The 20,003-nt window shown below is 50.3% G+C and overlaps 1 protein-coding gene across 5 annotated transcripts in view; it reads right to left on the bottom strand.

The window, feature by feature from the left end:
- Nucleotides 1–1,428: 1,428 nt before the first annotated feature.
- maptb (microtubule-associated protein tau b) overlaps nucleotides 1,429–20,003 on the bottom strand; it is a 91,636-nt gene continuing 73,061 nt past the window's right edge. For 4 of the 5 annotated variants that reach the window (XM_060849062.1, XM_060849064.1, XM_060849063.1 and 1 more), the window contains 3 exons: nucleotides 14,636–14,717; nucleotides 13,776–13,888; nucleotides 1,429–9,586 (listed from right to left, as the gene is read on the bottom strand). In XM_060849062.1, the coding sequence (XP_060705045.1) occupies nucleotides 9,371–9,586; nucleotides 13,776–13,888; nucleotides 14,636–14,717 (411 nt within the window). In that variant the 3' untranslated portion in view covers nucleotides 1,429–9,370. Of the gene's footprint in view, nucleotides 9,587–10,135; nucleotides 10,281–13,775; nucleotides 13,889–14,635; nucleotides 14,718–20,003 lie in introns of all 5 variants that reach the window. The other variant, XM_060849067.1, reaches the window with a different exon arrangement.

The following is a 20,003-nucleotide window of genomic DNA, read 5'->3' as shown; positions in this document are numbered from 1 at the left end:
AACTGTGACTTGAAAGGAGTTCTGGGATTTACATATCAATTAATTGAAACTTACATCCTCACTCTAAGTGATTTAGAGTCTAAATGACTTAACAGCAATCTAGGTTCATTCAATTGTATGACATCAGTTGTATGACATTTTGATCTTTTACTATAAATTCTGTGTCTTATAATCCTGCTCCACAGTTCCTAATGAAGGAGCAGTGCTCCAAAAGCTTGTACTTCCAAATAAACCTGTTAGATATAACTTGGTGTTGTGTGATTTTTAACTTTCTGATCAACAACAGCAACCTGAATTCATATACTGCCTTTAATGTTGCAAAATGCTCCACCGTTGCAAACATTAGTTCATGCTGAACCATGGAAGGAGGTCTTATTATCAAAAGTTTGCTCAATGAAGTCATTTTGAAACAGCATCTTGAAGAGAGTGAGGCAAAGAGAGATGTAGGGAGGGAATGCCAGAGCTCAGAATACCAGGTAATGTAGGCACGGCCACTCATAGTGGAGTGATTAACATCGAGATAATCAGAGGGTTAATTAGGGTGGACAGTGAGAGCCTTTTTCCTTGGATGGTGAAGGCTATCACAAGGGGACATAGCTTTAAATTGAGGGGTGATAGACTTAGGACAGATATCAGAGGTAGTTTTTTTGCTCAGAGAGTAGTAGGGGTAAAAATGTGTTGCTGGAAAAGTGCAGCAGGTCAGGCAGCATCTAAGGAGCAGGAGAATCGATGTTTCGGGCATGAGCCCTTCAGGAATGGTCTGCCTGCTCCTTTGATGCTGCCTGACCTGCTGTGCTTTTCCAGCAACACATTTTCAGCTCTGATCTCCAGCATCTGTAGTCCTCACTTTCTCCTCAGAGAGTAGTATGGGCATGGAATGGCCTGCCTGCAACAGTAGGGCATTTAAATGGGCATTGGACAAACATATGGATAATAATGGAATGGTGTAGGTTAGATGAGCATCAGATTAATTTCACAGGTCAGCACAACATCGAGGGTGGAAGGATCTATACTGCGCTGTAACATTCTATGTTCTCATACTCAAGAGTCTAGAACTGTTGCGGCACAGGAGCCTTGGGGGATGTGAAGCTAAAGAAGGTTACAGAGATTGAGAAGAATTTGGAAACAAGGAAGAAAATTTTAATATCAAAGCTTTGCTGGACCAGGAATCAGTGGAGACCAACAAATCCAGAATGTTGGGTGAATGGGACTTTGTGTGAGTTAGAATGTGACCGTACAACAGCTCAATCAAGAAGAATACCTGCTTCTGACTCCAAACCTCTGGCTGCCTACTGTTGATGAGCGCCGCATCTCTCTTTGGTATCTCTCCAATGCTTACTGGAGAAGTCTTCTAAAACAGAAGCAAACTCAAAACTCTTGATTGGGTTCATTCACAAAGAAGAAGTTAATAAGACAGGAAGCCGCAGCAATTGTTACACAGACTTTATTTCCAAACTTTTACTTTTACAGCAACGATTATCAATGTAAACCAGTGATTAAAACAGTTACAGCAATGAATATCACAGACACGAAGCAAAGCCACTGAACATTAGCAAAGATGTTACCATCGGGATTAAAATACCGTGTCTCACACCTTAAAGAGCAAGCTTTAAGAAACAACGTGCAGTTGCCACTAAACATACCTTCATCGGCATTAACCTGCCTGAGCCCAGAAAAAAATCTACAGTAGGATGAGAAAGAAGGTCTGTTCAAAGAGATCAGTTTAGATGGTTTAATGACCTCTTCCAAACCCTGCTACTCCCATGTCCTCAGCCCTTTTATAGCAACGTAGAGCCTGAAAATTGCTACAAGACTCCATGTTAACAGCGAGCACAGGAAGTCACTTTGGACGCCTTTATCCTGCTCTCAGTCTGACTCTCACTAGGTTCTGGAGATCCTTGGTACAAAATGATCTGTCCTGCTCAATCATCCTGTCCCATGTTTCTTGCAGCAGGTAGAGCCAGGCTGGTGTTAACAGGGTAGTTCAAAGCTGAACAAGGAGCTCCTTCACTGAAGCAGATACCTCCCAGACACCAAGACAAGAGCAGTTCATGGCTTACTGACTAATCACTGCTTGCTTAAAATGAATCAATTCATTCGTCAGTTGCAGCAATTGACTCAAAATACGTAAATTGGTGTAATTCTGCAAGTCATAGAATTAGTGATCAAATTGGAGACAAGATTGGCCAGAAATTCCTCACAGCTACTCTTGCCTTATTGGTGTAATTTCATCAGAATGAAGAGGAAACTCCATTTAGTGTTTCTATCACAACTCTGCTGAATGGCCAAACCAGGAGTGACGACAATGAGTATCTGCTCAGTGATCCCGGCTTCATTCAGATTCCAGAAACAGCATCTTTCTGCTCCTAATCTCACTTGATGGGAGGGTCTCAATCACAAAGTGTTCAGCTAACTCCAGCCAATCACGAGCTCCTGTCAATGGCTCCAGGAGATTAGCAATTTCAGATTTAAAGAAGTTTATTTAATTGTTTGATTGGAGGTGGTATGAATGCAGTTGACTACTGACCATGAGCAAGGGTTGATCTTTCTAAAGCAAGGGGTCCAGCAAAGTCCCTGCTGTGTGCAGGTTTCTACAATTCTCAGTCTGCCTCATTGCACGGCTATTTCTGCTCATTCACTACCAGCTAATTACAATATATTCACCACATTTCCGAATTTGGAAACTACATGGAAAAAGCTTTTTCACAAATATTAAGACAATCAAATACAGTCATTTTATTGAACATGAGCACAGTAATAGCTTCCAGCAGTGGCAACCAAGACCCTGAAACACAGTTACAGTGGGTCAGCATCATAGCCCATTGCCTGACACCAGCAATGAGGAACGGGTAGAGGGTGCAGCTGGCTTTACATGCAGTAGTTGAATTAATTAACATGAACTCACTGAAGGGTAGGCTTGATATATACCTTCGGGAGAAGGGAATGGAGGGGAGAGAGAAATAGTGTGAAGTGGTCATGACAATGGAAGCTGACTGATGTGCACTTGGGATCAGTTGGTCTGACTGTCTGGCTGTGCTGTCAATCTATTGATCAACCCATTACCATCTAGGCCACATCTCTTGTCTGTCTAATGGCTCCACAGTCTGTTCTGTTCTAATTGGTCACTTCCTCAGACTTCATCCTCAGTTAATGAGAGGTCCTCTCAAAGCCCTTTCCTGGGATCAGTGACTGAGGTACCAGGAGCTGTTCAGACAGAGGTCCATTTGTGCTACTGTAAAAACTCAATCTGCTCTCTCCTGGCCACTCACTGTCAGCAGTAATCCAACACACTGCAAAGGGCACCGACCACCAGTTAGTCTGCGCTCAAGAGCATTGATCATCGAAGTCCTCATTCACAGTTATCAAAAACATCCTGAAAATAGATTATATTGTCATCAATGGGAATGAGATCATTGGAGAGAGAGATCACAAGAGAAAGATCACTAGAGATAGAGAGTGCACAGAAAAGAGTGAGAGAGAAAGTGAGAGAGAGAGAGAGAGAAAGAGAGCAAGGCATGAGAGAGAAAGCATTGGAGAGGGTGAGTTGACTAGAGAGGAACAGCTCACTAGAGAGAGAACTCACTGGAGAGAGGGATCACTGGAGAGAGAGATCACTGGAGAGAGAGATCATTGGAGAGGGGGATCACTGGAGAGGGGGATCACTGGACAGAGAGATCATTGGAGAGGGTGATCACTGGAGATGGAGATCATTGGAAAGGGGATCATTGGAGAGAGATCATTGGAGAGAGGGATCACTGGAGAGGGGATCATTGGAGAGGGGGATCATTGGAGAGGGGGATCATTGGAGAGGGGGATCATTGGAGAGAGAGAGATCATTGGAGAGGGGATCACTGGAGAGGGGATCATTGGAGAGGGGGATCATTGGAGCGAGAGAGATCATTGGAGAGAGAGATTATTGGAGAGGGGATCACTGGAGAGAGAGATTATTGGAGAGGGGATCACTGGAGAGGGGGATCATTGGAGAAAAAGGCCTTAGTTATCATGGTTGACTGCACAGGAAAAGGCCCTTCAGCCTATTCAGTCTGTGCTGGTCACCAACAATCACCTAACTACTTTAATCTCATTGCCAGTACTTGGCCCATGGCCAAGTATGCCCTGGAATTAATTGCAAATGCATATGTAAATACTGCTTCAACGTTATGAGGGCTTCTGCTTCTGCCACCCTTACAGGCCGTGAGTTCCAGCTTCTCACCACCCACTCGATTAAAAGAAGGTTTCTTCATGTCCCCTCGAAACCTCCTGCCCCTTACCCCTGGTCAATGATCCCTCCGTCCCTTCTACACTGGCTCTCTCTCTCATAATATTATCCAACTCAATCATGTCTCCTCACAATCTCCTCTACTCTATGGAAAATAACCCCAGTCTATATAATCTCTCTTCACTGAAACTCTCCAGCCCAGGCAGCTCCTCTGCCCCACACTGCAGTGCTATCATAGATTCCAGAACGGAACATTATATTCCAGCTGTGGCTTGACCAATGTTGTATACAGTTCCAGCATCACCTTCCTGCTCTTAAACTTTGTGTCTCAGCAAATAATCACTGAAGAGAGAACTCGCTTGACAGAAAAATCACTACGGAGTGAGGTCACTGGAGAGAGATAACCCTGGAGAGTGTGATCTCTTGACAGGGAATTTATTGGTGAGAAAGATAACTGGGGAGTGAGAAGTCACTGTAGAGAGCGCAGTCATTGCAGAGAGAGGAGTCACTGTAGAGAGAGAGGTCACTGCAAAGAGAGGAGTCACTGGAGAGAGAGGAGTCACTGGAGAGAGAGAGGTCACTGCAGAGAGAGGAGTCACTGGAGAGAGAGGAGTCACTGGAGAGAGAGGAGTCACTGGAGAGAGAGGAGTCACTGGAGAGAAAGAGGTCACTGCAGAGAGAGGAGTCACTGGAGAGAAAGTGGTCTTTGGAGAGTGAGGGTCACTGTAGAGAGGTCACTGGAGAGTGAAGTTCACAGCCAGGTTAAAGCGATGTTTAATCTGAACTAAGGTTACAACAGCTAAAAAGCACATTCTTAAACTGCCCTCCTGAAATAGATAGTACAACTTGAACCTGCTCAGGGTATACCCTTACCATAAAGGATTTGCTGAGAGAATATCATGCAGTTACAAAAAAATCTTCTGTAACACAGTAAATGAAAGACTAGTATGTGCACAATATGAGTCATATTGAGGGCACAGGGTGGTGGTAGGTGGGTTATGTAGAATAACTGATACCCTGATATGAGTTACACACTAGAATATTAATAAGATTTTTGGGTGGGGTACAGACTGGAATCTAATCAAGGAGTTTAGGTATTGTAATGAAATCACTACGAGAAATTCAAACAGCCCATAACTTTCACTGAACCTTTCGATATTCTGACATCAATGTTGAGTAGGCAGTGATGTAGTGATAACAAATCGCTATGGGGAATGGATTCAAATCTCATGATGGCAGTGGGTGAAATTTCAATTTAATAATGAATAAAAGGTGGAATACAGAGCTAGTCTCAGTGATGGCAACCATGAAACCATCATTGATTGTCAAAAAACCTTAAGTGGTTCATTCATATCCTTTAGGGAGGGGAATCTGCCTGTCCTTACCTGGTCTGACCTACATGTGACTCCAGACCCATAGCAATATTATTTACTCTTGACTGGCCTCTGAAATGGCCCTAGCCAAGAGTTTAATCAATGAGTTCTGGTGGTCGCACCCATCTTGGGTTGAACGGGTTAATTTAGCCAGGATTAAGGAGATGTCAATGAGGATTTTGCAAAGTTTAAATTAAATCACTCCGTGATATTTTGTATCTTTTCACTCTGAGAAGCCTCAGGTTGAGATGAATCTCGACCAGGCTATCTGTGATGCTCTAATTGTTTTGTGGAGAGCAATGTTGTGCTCACTCCCTTCCCTGACCCAAATTGTGGTGAGGGCATTTAATTTTAAGTAAATGAGGAGTTAATTAATTAGATTAGATTGGATTACTTACAGTGTGGAAACAGGTCCTTCGGCCCAACAAGTCCACACCAACCCGCTGAAGTGCAACCTACCCATACCCCTACACCTAACACTACGGGCAATTTACCATGGACAATTCACCTGACCTGCACATCTTTGGACTGCGGGAGGAAACCGGAGCACCCAGAGGAAACCCATGTAGACACGGGGAGAATGCTTTTGACACCCTGTGTTCAGACCCACACTTGTTTGACCGTTGACCCTTTGACCAGTGAAATTCAATGAGATACGAAGTGCATTACGTTCCAGCACCAACCTCATGGATTGTAACACAGCCTCAACTCAAGCAGTATCGATTCAGACTGTGTCTGAAACACAGGCTGAGAAGCACACACCAGATAACATCAATCATAGTGAACAGGTCAGTGCTCAGTGGGTGCCAGATAAACTGTTGGGAGAAAAGGTTCCTGGGCTGGTCTGGAGAGTCGCGGGAAGGGGTGTCTGGCCCGGTCTGGAGAGTCCGGGAGGGGGTGTTGAGCTGTTCTGGAGAGAAGGGGGAGTGGGAGTCTGAGCCTGTCTGGGACGGGTTATCTGAGCCTGTCTGGATAGGGTGGGGGTATCTGAGCCTGTCTGGACAGGGTGGGGGGAGGGGATATCTGAGCCTGTCTGGACAGGGTGGGGGGGGGGGTTATATGAGCCTGTCTGGACAGAGTGGGGGTGGGGTTATCTGAGCCTGTCTGGACAGGGTGGGGGGAAGGGGGTATCTGTGCCTGTCAGGACAGGGTTGGCGTGGGAGTGTCTGGGCCTAAGTGGACAGGGTGGGGGTGGGGTGTCGGGGCCTGTCTGGACAGTGTGGAGGTGTCCTAGGCCTGTCTGGACAGGGTGTGGGTGGGGGTGTCTGAACCTGTCTGGACAGGGTGGGGGAAGGGGTTATCTCAGACCTGTCTGGGCCAGTCTGGAGAGGGTGGGGGAGGTGGTATCTGAGCCTGTCTGGTCAGGGTGGGTGTGTCCTGGGCCTGTCTGGATATGTTGGTAGAGGGGGTATCTGAGCCTGTCTGGATAGGGTGGGAAGAAGGGGTATCTGTACCTGTCTGGACAGGATGGGTGGGGGTATCTGTGCCTGTCTGGACAGGGTGGGGGGGGAGGGATATCTGTGCCTGCCTAGACAGGGTGGGGAAGGGGGTATCTGAGCCTGTCTGGACAGGGTGGGGGTGTCCTAGGCCTGTCTGTGCAGGGTGTGGGTGGGGGTATCTGAGCCTATCTGGACAGGGTGGGGAGGGTGTTATCTGGGCCTGTCTGGACAGGGTGTGGGTGGGGGTTATCTCAGACCTGTCTGGGCCTGTCTGGACAGGGTGGGGGTGTGGACAGAGTGGGGGTGGGAGTATCTGGGCCTATCTGGATAGGGTGGGGAACAGGGTGTCTGGGCCTGTCTGAACAGGGTGGGGGAAGGGGTGTCTGAGCCAGTCTGGACAGGGTGGGTGTGTCCTGGGCCTGTCTGGATAGGTTGGGTAGAGGGGCTATCTGAGTCTGTCTGGAAAGAGTTGGGGTGGGGATGTCTGAGCCTGTCTGGACAGGGTGGAGTGGAGTGTATCTGAGTCTGTCTGTGCAGGGTGTGGGTGGGGGTATCTGTACCTGTCTGGACAGGATGGGGGTGGGAGTGTCTAGGCCTGTCTGGACAGGGTTGAGGTGGGGGTGTCTGGGGCTGCCTGGACAGGGTGGGGTGTGGGTATCTGATCCTGTCTGGACAGGGTGGAGGAGAGGGTGTCTGGATCTGTCTGGACAGGGTGGGTGGGGGGTGTCTGGGCCTGTCTGGACTGGGTGGGGGTGGGGGTGTATGGGCCTGTCTGGACAATGTGCGGAGGGGGTGTCTGGGCCTGTCTGGACAATGTGCGGAGGGGGTGTCTGGGCCTGTCTGGCTGCTGTGTCTCTGTAGCACTGCACTGAATTTGATCAGTAAAAGATATGAGGTTCTCCAGTGAACAGTCTGTCATTCCCCACATGCTCCTTAATTGATCAGTGTTGCCAGAATTAGGCCTGGGCTGAATGTGGAAAACATATGAGGACAGGCTGCATTCACCAGGCTTGTAGTCCTTTGACCAGAGAAAATTGAAGGCCACTTAACAAAACATTTAATATAATCTAAAGACTTGACAGGCAGGACAACAAACTGATTTCTCTGGTAGGAACAATGGGCAGAATATTAAATTCGAGTCATGCTGTCCAGGGGTGATTTCAGGAAGCTCTTCCCCACACAAAATACAGAAAATGGAAAATACTAAATGCCATTCAGAAAAAAACAACTCACTTTGAGCAAACCTCTCCGGGTTATTGACCTTGAGAAGTCAGACTTTGGGTCACATCCCAAAGTATGCTCCACTCAGCCATTTGGAAGGGAGTTGGGCTCTTGTCCACAATGCTCACAACCCAGGGGGGGAAACTGTCCAGCATTGTGTCCCCCATCGGATAAGGCTGAATGCAATCACTACCAGAAAGAACACAACAGGGAATACCAAGAGACAGGCAGCCTTCCAGTGACTCCACCATCCAAGCTGCTCAATGCTGGGCTATACCCTAACTTCATTTACCCATCTTGGTTACATCACCCTTGACACTCTGCCTTGATAAAACCATGTCTAACAATCTCAGAATTTGAAATTATCTGTTGACACCAATTTTAAAAGCTTTTGGTGGAAGAGAGTTCCCTGTTTCCATTCCTGACCACTTTGAGCTTCAGCCCCTTCATTCCCCAGTTCCCACCAGAACAAATACTTTCTCTCTCAACTCCTACAGTCAACTTAAACATCAGTTAAACACCACTTTAGCTTCTACATTCAAGGGAATAGAATCCTCATCCAGGTAACAGAATCTCACTTTACACAGCCATTTTAACCTCGATAGCAATTTGGTGGAGGAGCCAATGCACTCTCTCAGGGGACACTATCTCCTTCCTGTGATACAGTGTTCAGAACTGAGGGGTTACTTATGGTTTAACCAATACTTCACGCAATTGCAGAACAACCTCCACCCCTCTGAACTTCAGCCACTTGAAAGAAGAAACAAAATTCTATTCATATATTAAATTTATTTTTGCACTTGTCCACTTGCTTCTAGTGATTGCTTGGACCCCCAAAACTTTAAATAAAGGGACAAACCACATCTCGAGTGCTAGTCTTCTCACAAAGCCTAAAGGATCGCAGATCAGGAGTTTAACACACTGTGCGTGCAAGGGCATACAAAATACAACAAAGCACCACTGTCTGTAAATGGCCAGATAATTTTGACACAGCTGGACTGAATGTTTCAGAGGACAGTGGAAGGAGCAAGATAGAGAGGGCTCAGGATGGTCCAACACCAGTTCATGTTAGACACCTGCAAACTGCTGTGGAGGAAGGGGAGCCTTTCAAGTAACAGTCACAAACCCTGTTTAGCCAGAGAGGCTGAGACCTGGTCAGCGAGAGTAGCAAGCTGTGGCGACTCCACCATGTTGATGCTGCTGGTGGAGGAGACATTACTGAGACGGCGTGGGGAGCCCTCGTTGGAGACGGTGGGGGACTTGTAGACGATTTCTGCACCGTGATCTGTGCGAGATTTGGCTGTTTCACGGAAAGTCAGCTTGTGAGATTCAATCTGGAGAGAGGAGGACAGTTGTGTCAGTGTCATGCACCAGGTAGGAGAAACCATTTTGTATGCAGATGAGAAACAATCACCCAATCACCACCCTGAGAAATAACAAGCACAAACAGCGCAGCCCAGACCCTGCCCCTCCCCAAAACCAACAAAAGCCTGACAACCCACCAACCCTGACACAACACCCTCAGATTCCACACCCTCCCAGGCTGCAGGAGCTATTCTCCTATGCAGGTTTGATTCTCAGATTCTCTCTATCATCCAGGGGTCTCCACGCGGCTCCATTTGTTGTTTCTGGAGACAGTTGTGTTTGGACTCTCCGTGTATAACTTTAATGTGACTACTTCTCTTCAGCACGTGGCTCGGATCTAATCTTCCCTGTGGATACTGCCCAGATATGGAATCAAAACCGACCAAATTCCACTCAGAATACTGCTGGCTGTGGATAATTGACAGAACACTCCCAAAACTTAATCCAGCTCTTAGAACAACTTTGTGATAGAGTAACAGAGACACTTCTAGATGAGAGGCTGCGATGGTTTCACTCACACGTCTTGTCTGCCTGTGTTTCCCGGTTCGGGGTTGTGTGTAACTCACAGGAATCAGTCACACCTGAAACAGGCACTTGTGCAGGTGTATCACTGACACAGTTCTCAACTGTTTCATTCACTGCTTCTTCCTTCCTGTTCTCTTTCTATAAATGAAATCAGGGTGGCACACAATACATCATCATCCTTAAACTCAGTTTTTAAAAAAGTTAACTTGCTCATTTAGACTCTAAAGTACAAGCAAAGAAGGAGGGAAGCTCTGGGGTGAGGGTTTTGAGGTTTCCTGGGAATGCAGTTAATCTTCACAAAACTGCCCTTTTCCAATGGGAAGAGATGTCGACAACTGAATCATATCTGATTGCAGCTGTCCAGGCATCTCACAAACAGCTCCCCTGGCTCACAGACACGGTCTGATGTGGAAACAGACAGTTAATGTCTCAGGTAAAGAAGTCTGGGCCTGATGCAGGGTCACTCATTCATCTACTTCTAGAATTTACTCGGTTTTCTTGGAATGGATAATGTGCTGTCTCAGATGGCTGCAGCATCAGGGAATATCCCTGGCAGGCAGCACTGTTGGGTCTTAACCCTTCACCAGGAAAAAGAGAACATTGTTGCTGCAAAAGAGGAAAGAGTTGGGGGAGGGGAGGGGAACTCTCCCTGGGCAGTTGTACCAGGTGAGTCACTGGCCCTGGTTCCAGACATGGTCTTGAGTAAAAGCCTACCTGTTTGGTCAAACCTCTGACTACAGCTTTCAGGAGCTTGTGTGAGATAGAGAAAACTTGGAAAGAATTGATAGTTCCTCTGGTAAGTCGTTGCTGCTTGCCACTGTGATGAAGATGTCTTTATGTGGAGACAAGAGGCCACTTTCTGAGCAGCTTGCCTCCAAGAAAGGGTGGCACTGTGGCTCACAGCACGAGGGACCTGGGTTCGATTCCAGTCTCGGGTGACAATGTGTGTGGAGTTTGCACATTCTCCCTGTGTATGTGTGGGTATCCTCCCACAGTCCAAAAGATGGCAGGTTAGTTGGGTTGACCATGCTAAATTGCCCCGTAGTGTCCAGGTATGTGCAAGCTAGCCATGGGGAAATGCAGGATTATGTTGGGGTGGAATCTGGTCAGATGGTCTTCGAATGGGTGATAGAACATAGAAGGATACAGCGCAGTACAGGCCCTTCGGCCCTCGATGTTGCGCCGACCGAATCCTACCTAACCTATACTAGCCCAATAACTTCCAATAACTAGCCCAATAACTTCCAATGTGGACTCGATGGGCCAAATGGCCTGCTTCCACACCATAGGGATTCTGAGATGCACAGAACTCTATGGTTTGCAGGAGAATGAAAGCAAGGGGACGGCTGTTTCCCAGAGGGTGACTGGAAGTTGAGGGTGACTGGAAGTTGAGGCTGATGTTTTTTTGTAGTGTCCATTTTCAGGTAGTTACCAGGAAGTCCCAGAACCTCTCCTCTGCTGCAGAGACTGAGAGCGACGCCAGAGCAAAGAAAACAGATGGAAGAAGCAGATGATGTAGTGAATGAAACAGAGAAGGAAAAGTGCAGTAGAACAAGACTCAGTAACAATGTGGAGATCCCCAACAATGCAATCCCTTTAACCAAACAATGTTTTGAATCTTGCACAATTCCTCAACCTATCCATGTATTGTATACCTGTCACTGTATCTGTACCTACATCTAGATTTGTACCTGGCCCTGTATCCTGTCTCTGGCCTACATTTATTTCTTATCCTGCACTAGTCTTTGTATCGTACAACACGGTTTTGTTTCTCTATCTCCACCTGTACCTCCATTTAGATCTTATTCTGTATCTGTCCTTGTATCTGTGCCTATCTGTTATTCTGCACCTGTATCTGCAGTGATCCCTGTATCTGCACTTATCTCTTATAGTGCACCCGTCCCTCAATCCTGCATCCGTTCCTGTAGTTCCACTTGTCCCTCTATCTCAACCTTTCCTTACATCGTTAGAAACCACACAACACCATGTTATAGTCCAATTACATCTGCAGCTGTCTCTGTATCCTACACATACAACTGTATTACACCTATCTCTGGTGTGCAACACTCATCTGACTTTCTACACAGAATCTTTTGCTGTGTCTGGCACCTGTTTAAATCTACACCTGAACTGTATCCTGCACCTTCTACCATATTCTGCACTTGTCTCTATAGCCTGTACCTGTCACTGTATTCTACACCAGTCTCTATATACTACACTGCCACCGTATCCTGCACTGTCTCTATGTCCTACACCTGTCATTGTATTCTACACCTGTCTCTATATCCTACACCTGTCACCGTATCTACACCTGCCACTGTATCCTGCATCTGTCGCTGTATCCTACACCTGTCACTATCCTGCACCTGTTGCTGTATCCTGCACCTGTCATCATATCCCACACCTGCCACTGTATCCTGCATCTGTCGCTGTATCCTGCACCTGTCACCATATCCTACACCTGTCACTGTATCCTGCACCTGTTGCTGTATCCTACACCTGTCACTATCCTGCACCTGTTGCTGTATCCTGCACCTGTCATCATATCCCACACCTGCCACTGTATCCTGCACCTGTCACTGTATCATACACCTGTCACTAAATCCTGCACCTGTCTCTATATCCTACACCTGTCACTGTATCTTGCACCTGTCACCATATCGTACACCTGTTGCTGTATCCTACACCTGTCGCTGTATCCTACACCTGTTGCTGTATCCTGTCACCTGTCACCGTATCGTACACATGTTGCTGTATCCTATACCTGTTGTTGTATCCTACGCCTGTCACTGTATCCTACACCTGTCACAGAATCCGGCACCTGTTGCTGTATCCTACACCGTTCGCTGTATCCTACACCTATCATTGTATCCTTACACTAGTCGCTGTATCCTGCACCTGTCACCGTATCCTACCCCTGTCACTGTATCCTACACATGTCGCTGTATCCTACACCTATCACAGAATCTAACATCTGCATCGGTACCTGTCCCTGCTCTGCACCTATCTCTGTTTCTGCACCTGTCCCTGCATTTGCACCTATCTCTGTATCTGTACATGCCATGTAACTGCCATCTGTCTCTCTAGCCTGCATTTCCTCCATACCTGACACCTATCTCCACATCTGTCCCTCTCTCAAACCTGTCCCTGGATTTGCACATGCCCCTGTGTTTTTTTTTGTATTCTACACCTTTCCCCATATCTGTGTATATCTCTGCGTCTTGCACCTGTTTCTAATCTGACACCCACCCCTATCTGCATCTGTCTCTGTATGCTGTATATGTCTCTATCTGTCCCAGTCCCTGTATTTGCTCAAGTACTTGTATCTGCAAAACAGATTGAGGGTTCATGACTCCCTATAATTCAGGTTGATTTACGGGTGATTTCACAGCAAGGAAAGACCGAGAATAGCTTCCCATTGTCTTGGTAAACACTTCACCATCAACCAACTTCCGAAATATTGGACATCTTATGCTGCATTGCTGTTTGTTCTATTACAACACTTTACTGCCATGTCATTGACTGACTATAAGGCATTTTCTGCAGTTCTGGGTATTGAAGAGAGCTGTCTAAGTGGAGTTCTTTCCATCTGTAATTTAATTTCCACCTTGTCACTGTAACCAAGCCTCTCACCTTTTTCGTTCCCCCGCCTGGGGTGTGGCTGATGTTGTCCATTGAACCAATTTTGGATTGAGCTTTGTCCTTAAAGTCAACTTTCTGCGATTTGATCTCTACATTTCCACCACCTAAAGGGAACATTGAGGGAGTTACTCTCTGCCAGCTTTAGCTTGACAGCTACTTCATCCAGTTTCAACATTTATCCATTTCTCGCTTCCTCATCACAGGTTCAGGCACTCACTTCATATTCTCTGTCAGTAACTGTGAGCAGTAACCTCTCCCCCTCACTGACCCTCCCCTCCCCTCCCACCTCACTGACACTCCCCGCCCCTCACTGACACTCCCCTCCCCCTTCAATGACCCTCCCCCCCTCACTGACCCTCCCCTCCCCCTTACTGACACTCCCCTCTCCCCTCACTGACCCTCCCTCCCCCTCACTGACACTCCCCTCTCCCCTCACTGACACTCCCCTCCCTCTCACAGACACTTCCCTCCCCCCTCACTGACTATAACCTGGTGTGTGATTTTTATCTTTAAGGTGTGACTGCATTCTCCCTCTCTCTAACATGTATTTCACTGAGAGGTGACTATGCCTGTCCCTTACTCTCAGATGTGACTGCACTCTCACTCCCTGAGATGTAACGATGTTATCTTTTTCTAAGTTGTGATAGTTCTCTACATTAATATGACTGCCATAATTTTCTCTAAAGTCTAACTGCACACACTCCATGACCTCTTTCTCTGTCCCATTCTCTGTCGAAGAAGTTAAAAACTCCTTGAGATGTGACTGTGCTCTGTTTCTCTAGATCTGGATTTACTACCCTTATAAAACATAACTGCATTCCCACACTCACTAAAATGTGACAGGCATTTACCTGGCCTGTGATGGATGTTGTCCTTAGAACCACATTTCGATGAAACGTGACTCAGATCGATCTTCTTGTTCAAAATTTGCACCTGAATTTATTTATGAGAGAGTGAAAAGCCAACAAGTAGATGCCATTCAATTTCTTTATGCCTCATAATGACTCAGTGAACATAACATCAAGCTGAGAGAAGCAGGAGTGTCACACTGGGATCCAGGGGAGGGTGGTGTGGGGATGGGGGGGGGGGGGGGGGGGGAAGGGGGGGGGTGGTGGGGGGAGGCTGGAGGGAGTGTCTCAGTGGGACACGGGGGCAAGTGTCACACTGGGACACGGGGGAGTGTCACACTGGGACACGGGGGAGTGTCACACTGGAACATAGGGAGGGGAAGAGTCACACTGGGACATGAGGGGAGTGTCACACTGGGACACGGGGGAGTGTCACACTGGGACATAGGGGGAGTGTCACACTGGGACATAGGGGGAGTGTCACACTGGGACGTGTCACACTGGGACATAGGGGGAGTGTCACACTGGGACACGGGGGAGTGTCATACTGGGACATGGGGGAGTGTCACACTGGGACATAGGGGGAGTGTCACACTGGGACATGGGGGGAGTGTCACACTGGGACATGGGGGGAGTGTCACACTAGGACATGGGGGAAGTGTCACACTAGGACATGGGGGAAGTGTCACACTGGGACACAGTGGGAGTGTAACACTGGGACACGGGGAGGGGGAATATAACACTGCAACACTGGGAGGGGAAGTGTCACATTGGGACACGGGGAGGGGTGTGAGTTTCACACTGGGACACGGGAAGGGGGAGTGTCACACCGCGACACGGGGAGGGGGAGGAGTGTCACATTCAGACACGGGGAGTGGGGGTGGGTGGGGGAGTGTCACACTGGGACATTGGGAGGGGGAGGAGTGTCACATGGGGATACGGGGAGGAGGTATCACACTGGGACATTGGGGAGTGTCACACTGGGACACGGGGAGGAGGTATCACACTGGGACATGGGGGGGGAAGTGTCACACTGGGACATGGGGAGGGGAAGAGTCACACTGGGACACGAGGGGAGTGTCACACTGGGACACGGGGGAGTGTCACACTGGGACATAGGGGGAATGTCACACTGGGACACAAGGGGAGTGTCACACTGGGACATAGGAGGAAGTGTCACACTAGGACATAGAGGAAGTGTCACACTGGGACACAGTGGGAGTGTCACACTGGGACACGGGGAGGGGGAGTATAACACTGCAACACTGGGAGGGGAAGTGTCACATTGGGACACGGGGAGGGGTGTGAGTTTCACACTGGGACACGGGAAGGGGGGAGTGTCACACTGGGACATGGGGGGAGTGTCATACTGGGGCATGGGGGGGGGAGTGTCACACTGGGACATGGGGGGGGAGTGTCACACTGGGACATGGGGGGGGAGTGTCACACTGGGACACAGGGGAGTGTCACACTGGGACATAGAGAGAAGTGTCACACTGGGACACAGAGAGATGTGACATTGGGACATAGGGGAAGTGTCACACTGGGACACGGGGGAGTGTCACACTGGGACACGGGGCGAGTGTCACACTGGGACACGGGGAGGGGAAGAGTCACACTGGGACATAGGGGGAGTGTCACACTTGGACATGAGGGCAATGTCACACTGGGACATGGGGGCAATGTCACACTGGGACACGAGGGGAGGGGAAGAGTCACACTGGGACATGGGGAGTGTCACCCTGGGACACGAGGGGAGGGGAAGAGTCACACTGGGACATGGGGAGTGTCACACTGGGACACGGGGGCAGTGTCACACTGGGACACGAGGGGAGTGTCACACTGGGACACGAGGGGAGTGTCACACTGGGACACGAGGGGAGTGTCACACTGGGACATGGGGAGTATCACACTTGGACACGGGGGCAATGTCACACTGGGACACGAGGGGAGTGTCACACTGGGACATAGGAGGGAGTGTTACACTGGGACACGGGGGGAGTGCCACACTGGGACACGGGGAGGGGAAGAGTCACACTGGGACACGGGTGGAGTGTCACACTGGGACACGGGGGGAGTGTCACACTGGGACACGGGGGGAGTGTCACACTGGGACACGAGGGGAGTGTCACACTGGGACACGGGTGGAGTGTCACACTGGGACATGGGGAGTGTCACACTGGGACACGGGGGCAGTGTCACACTGGGACACGAGGGGAGTGTCACACTGGGACACGAGGGGAGTGTCACACTGGGACATGGGGAGTGTCACACTGGGACACGGGGGGAGTGTCACACTGGGACACGGTGGGAGTGTCACACTGGGACACGGTGGGAGTGTCACACTGGGACATGGTGGGAGTGTCACACTAGGACACGGGGGAGTGTCACACTGGGACACGGGGGAGTGTCACACTGGGACACGGGGGGAGTGTCACACTGGGACAAAGGGGTGTGTCACACTGGGACAAGGGGGGAGTGTCACACTGAGACACAGGGGGGGGAGTGCCACACTGGGACAAGGGGGGAGTGTCACACTCGGATATGGGAGGGGAAGAGTCACATTGGGACATGGGGAGGGGGAGTATAACAGTGCAACACTGGGAGGGGAAGTGTCACATTGGGACACGGGGAGGGGTGGGAGTTTCACACTGGGACACGGGAAGGGGGAGTGTCACACCGTGACATGGGGAGGGGGAGGAGTGTCACACTGGGACACAGGGAGTTGGGGGTGGGTGGGAGTGTCACACTGGGATGTTGGGAGGGGAAGGAGTGTCACAAGGGGAGTAGGGGGAGTGTCACACTGGGATGTTGGGAAGGGGAGGAGTGTCACAAGGGGAGTATGGGGAGTGTCACACTGGGATACTGGGAGGGGGAGTGTCACACTGGGATATGGGGAGGAGGTATCACACTGGGACACGGGTGAGTGTTACACTGAGACACGGGGGGAAGAGTGTCACACTGGGACACGGGGGGAGTGTCACACTGGGACATGGGGAGGGGAAGAGTCACACTGGGACATGGGGAGGGGGAGTATAACAGTGCAACACTGGGAGGGGAAGTGTCACATTGGGACACGGGGAGGGGTGGGAGTTTCACACTGGGACATGGGGAGTGTCACACTGGGACACGGGGGCAGTGTCACACTGGGACACGAGGGGAGTGTCACACTGGGACACGAGGGGAGTGTCACACTGGGACATGGGGAGTGTCACACTGGGACACGGGTGGAGTGTCACACTGGGACATTGGGAGTGTCACACTGGGACACGGGGGCAGTGTCACACTGGGACACGAGGGGAGTGTCACACTGGGACACGAGGGGAGTGTCACACTGGGACATGGGGAGTGTCACACTGGGACACGGTGGGAGTGTCACACTGGGACACGGTGGGAGTGTCACACTGGGACATGGTGGGAGTGTCACACTAGGACACGGGGGAGTGTCACACTAGGACACGGGGGAGTGTCACACTGGGACAAAGGGGTGTGTCACACTGGGACAAGGGGGGAGTGTCACACTGAGACACGGGGGGGGAGTGCCACACTGGGACAAGGGGGGAGTGTCACACTCGGATATGGGAGGGGAAGAGTCACATTGGGACATGGGGAGGGGGAGTATAACAGTGCAACACTGGGAGGGGAAGTGTCACATTGGGACACGGGGAGGGGTGGGAGTTTCACACTGGGACACGGGAAGGGGGAGTGTCACACCGTGACATGGGGAGGGGGAGGAGTGTCACACTGGGACACAGGGAGTTGGGGGTGGGTGGGAGTGTCACACTGGGATGTTGGGAGGGGGAGGAGTGTCACAAGGGGAGTAGGGGGAGTGTCACACTGGGATGTTGGGAAGGGGAGGAGTGTCACAAGGGGAGTAGGGGGAGTGTCACACTGGGATACTGGGAGGGGGAGTGTCACACTGGGATATGGGGAGGAGGTATCACACTGGGACACGGGTGAGTGTTACACTGAGACACGGGAGGAAGAGTGTCACACTGGGACACGGGGGGAGTGTCACACTGGGACATTGGGGGAAGTGTCACAATGGGACATGGGGGAAGGGAAGTGTCACACTGGGACACGGGGAGGGGAAGAGTCACACTGGGACATGGAGGAGTGTCACACTGGGACACAGGGGAAGTGTCACACTGAGGCATAGGAGGAAGTGTCACACTGGGACATAGGAGGAGTGTCACATTGGGACATGGGGGAGTGTCACACTGGGACACGAGGAGGAAGTGTCACACTGGGACATGGGGGAAGGGAAGTGTCACACTGGGACACGGGGGGAGTGTCACACTGGGACATGGGGGAGTGTCACACTGGGACATAGGGAGGGGAAGAGTCACACTGGGACATGGTGGGAGTGTCACACTGGGACACGGAGTGTCACACTGGGACATAGGGAGCGGAAGAGTCACACTGGGACATGGTGGGAGTGTCACACTGGGACACGAGGGGAGTGTCACACTAGGACACGGGGGAAGTGTCACACTGGGACAAAGGGGGAGTGTCACACTGGGGCACGGGGGGAGTGTCACACTGGTACACAGGGGAAGTGTCACACTGGGACACGAGGGGAGTGTCACACTGAGACACGGGGGGTGGTGTCACACTGGGACACGGGTGGAGTGTCACACTGGGACACGGGGGGAGTGTCACACTGGGATATGGGAGGGGAAGAGTCACATTGGGACATGGGGAGGGGGAGTATAACAGTGCAACACTGGGAGGGGAAGTGTCACATTGGGACACGGGGAGGGGTGGGAGTTTCACACTGGGACACGGGAAGGGGGAGTGTCACACCGTGACATGGGGAGGGGGAGGAGTGTCACACTGGGACACAGGGAGTGGGGGGTGGGTGGGAGTGTCACACTGGGATGTTGGGAGGGGGAGGAGTGTCACAAGGGGAGTAGGGGGAGTGTCACACTGGGATGTTGGGAAGGGGAGGAGTGTCACAAGGGGAGTAGGGGGAGTGTCACACTGGGATACTGGGAGGGGGAGTGTCACACTGGGATATGGGGAGGAGGTATCACACTGGGACACGGGTGAGTGTTAAACTGAGACACGGGGGGAAAGAGTGTCACACTGGGACACGGGGAAAGTGTCACACTGGGACATAGAGAGAAGTGTCACACTGGGACATTGGGGGAAGTGTCACAATGGGACATGGGGGAAGGGAAGTGTCACACTGGGACACGGGGAGGGGAAGAGTCACACTGGGACACAGGGAGGGGAAGAGTCACACTGGGACATGGAGGAGTGTCACACTGGGACACAGGGGAAGTGTCACACTGGGACACAGGAGGAAGTGTCACACTGGGACATAGGAGGAGTGTCACATTGGGACATGGGGGAGTGTCACACTGGG

The sequence above is a fragment of the Hemiscyllium ocellatum genome, chromosome 32 (genome assembly GCF_020745735.1).
Source record: "Hemiscyllium ocellatum isolate sHemOce1 chromosome 32, sHemOce1.pat.X.cur, whole genome shotgun sequence".
Classification (NCBI taxonomy): Eukaryota; Metazoa; Chordata; class Chondrichthyes; order Orectolobiformes; family Hemiscylliidae; genus Hemiscyllium; species Hemiscyllium ocellatum.
The sequence above is the reverse complement of the archived record's forward strand: the minus strand, read 5'-3'. Positions and strand labels throughout refer to the sequence as shown.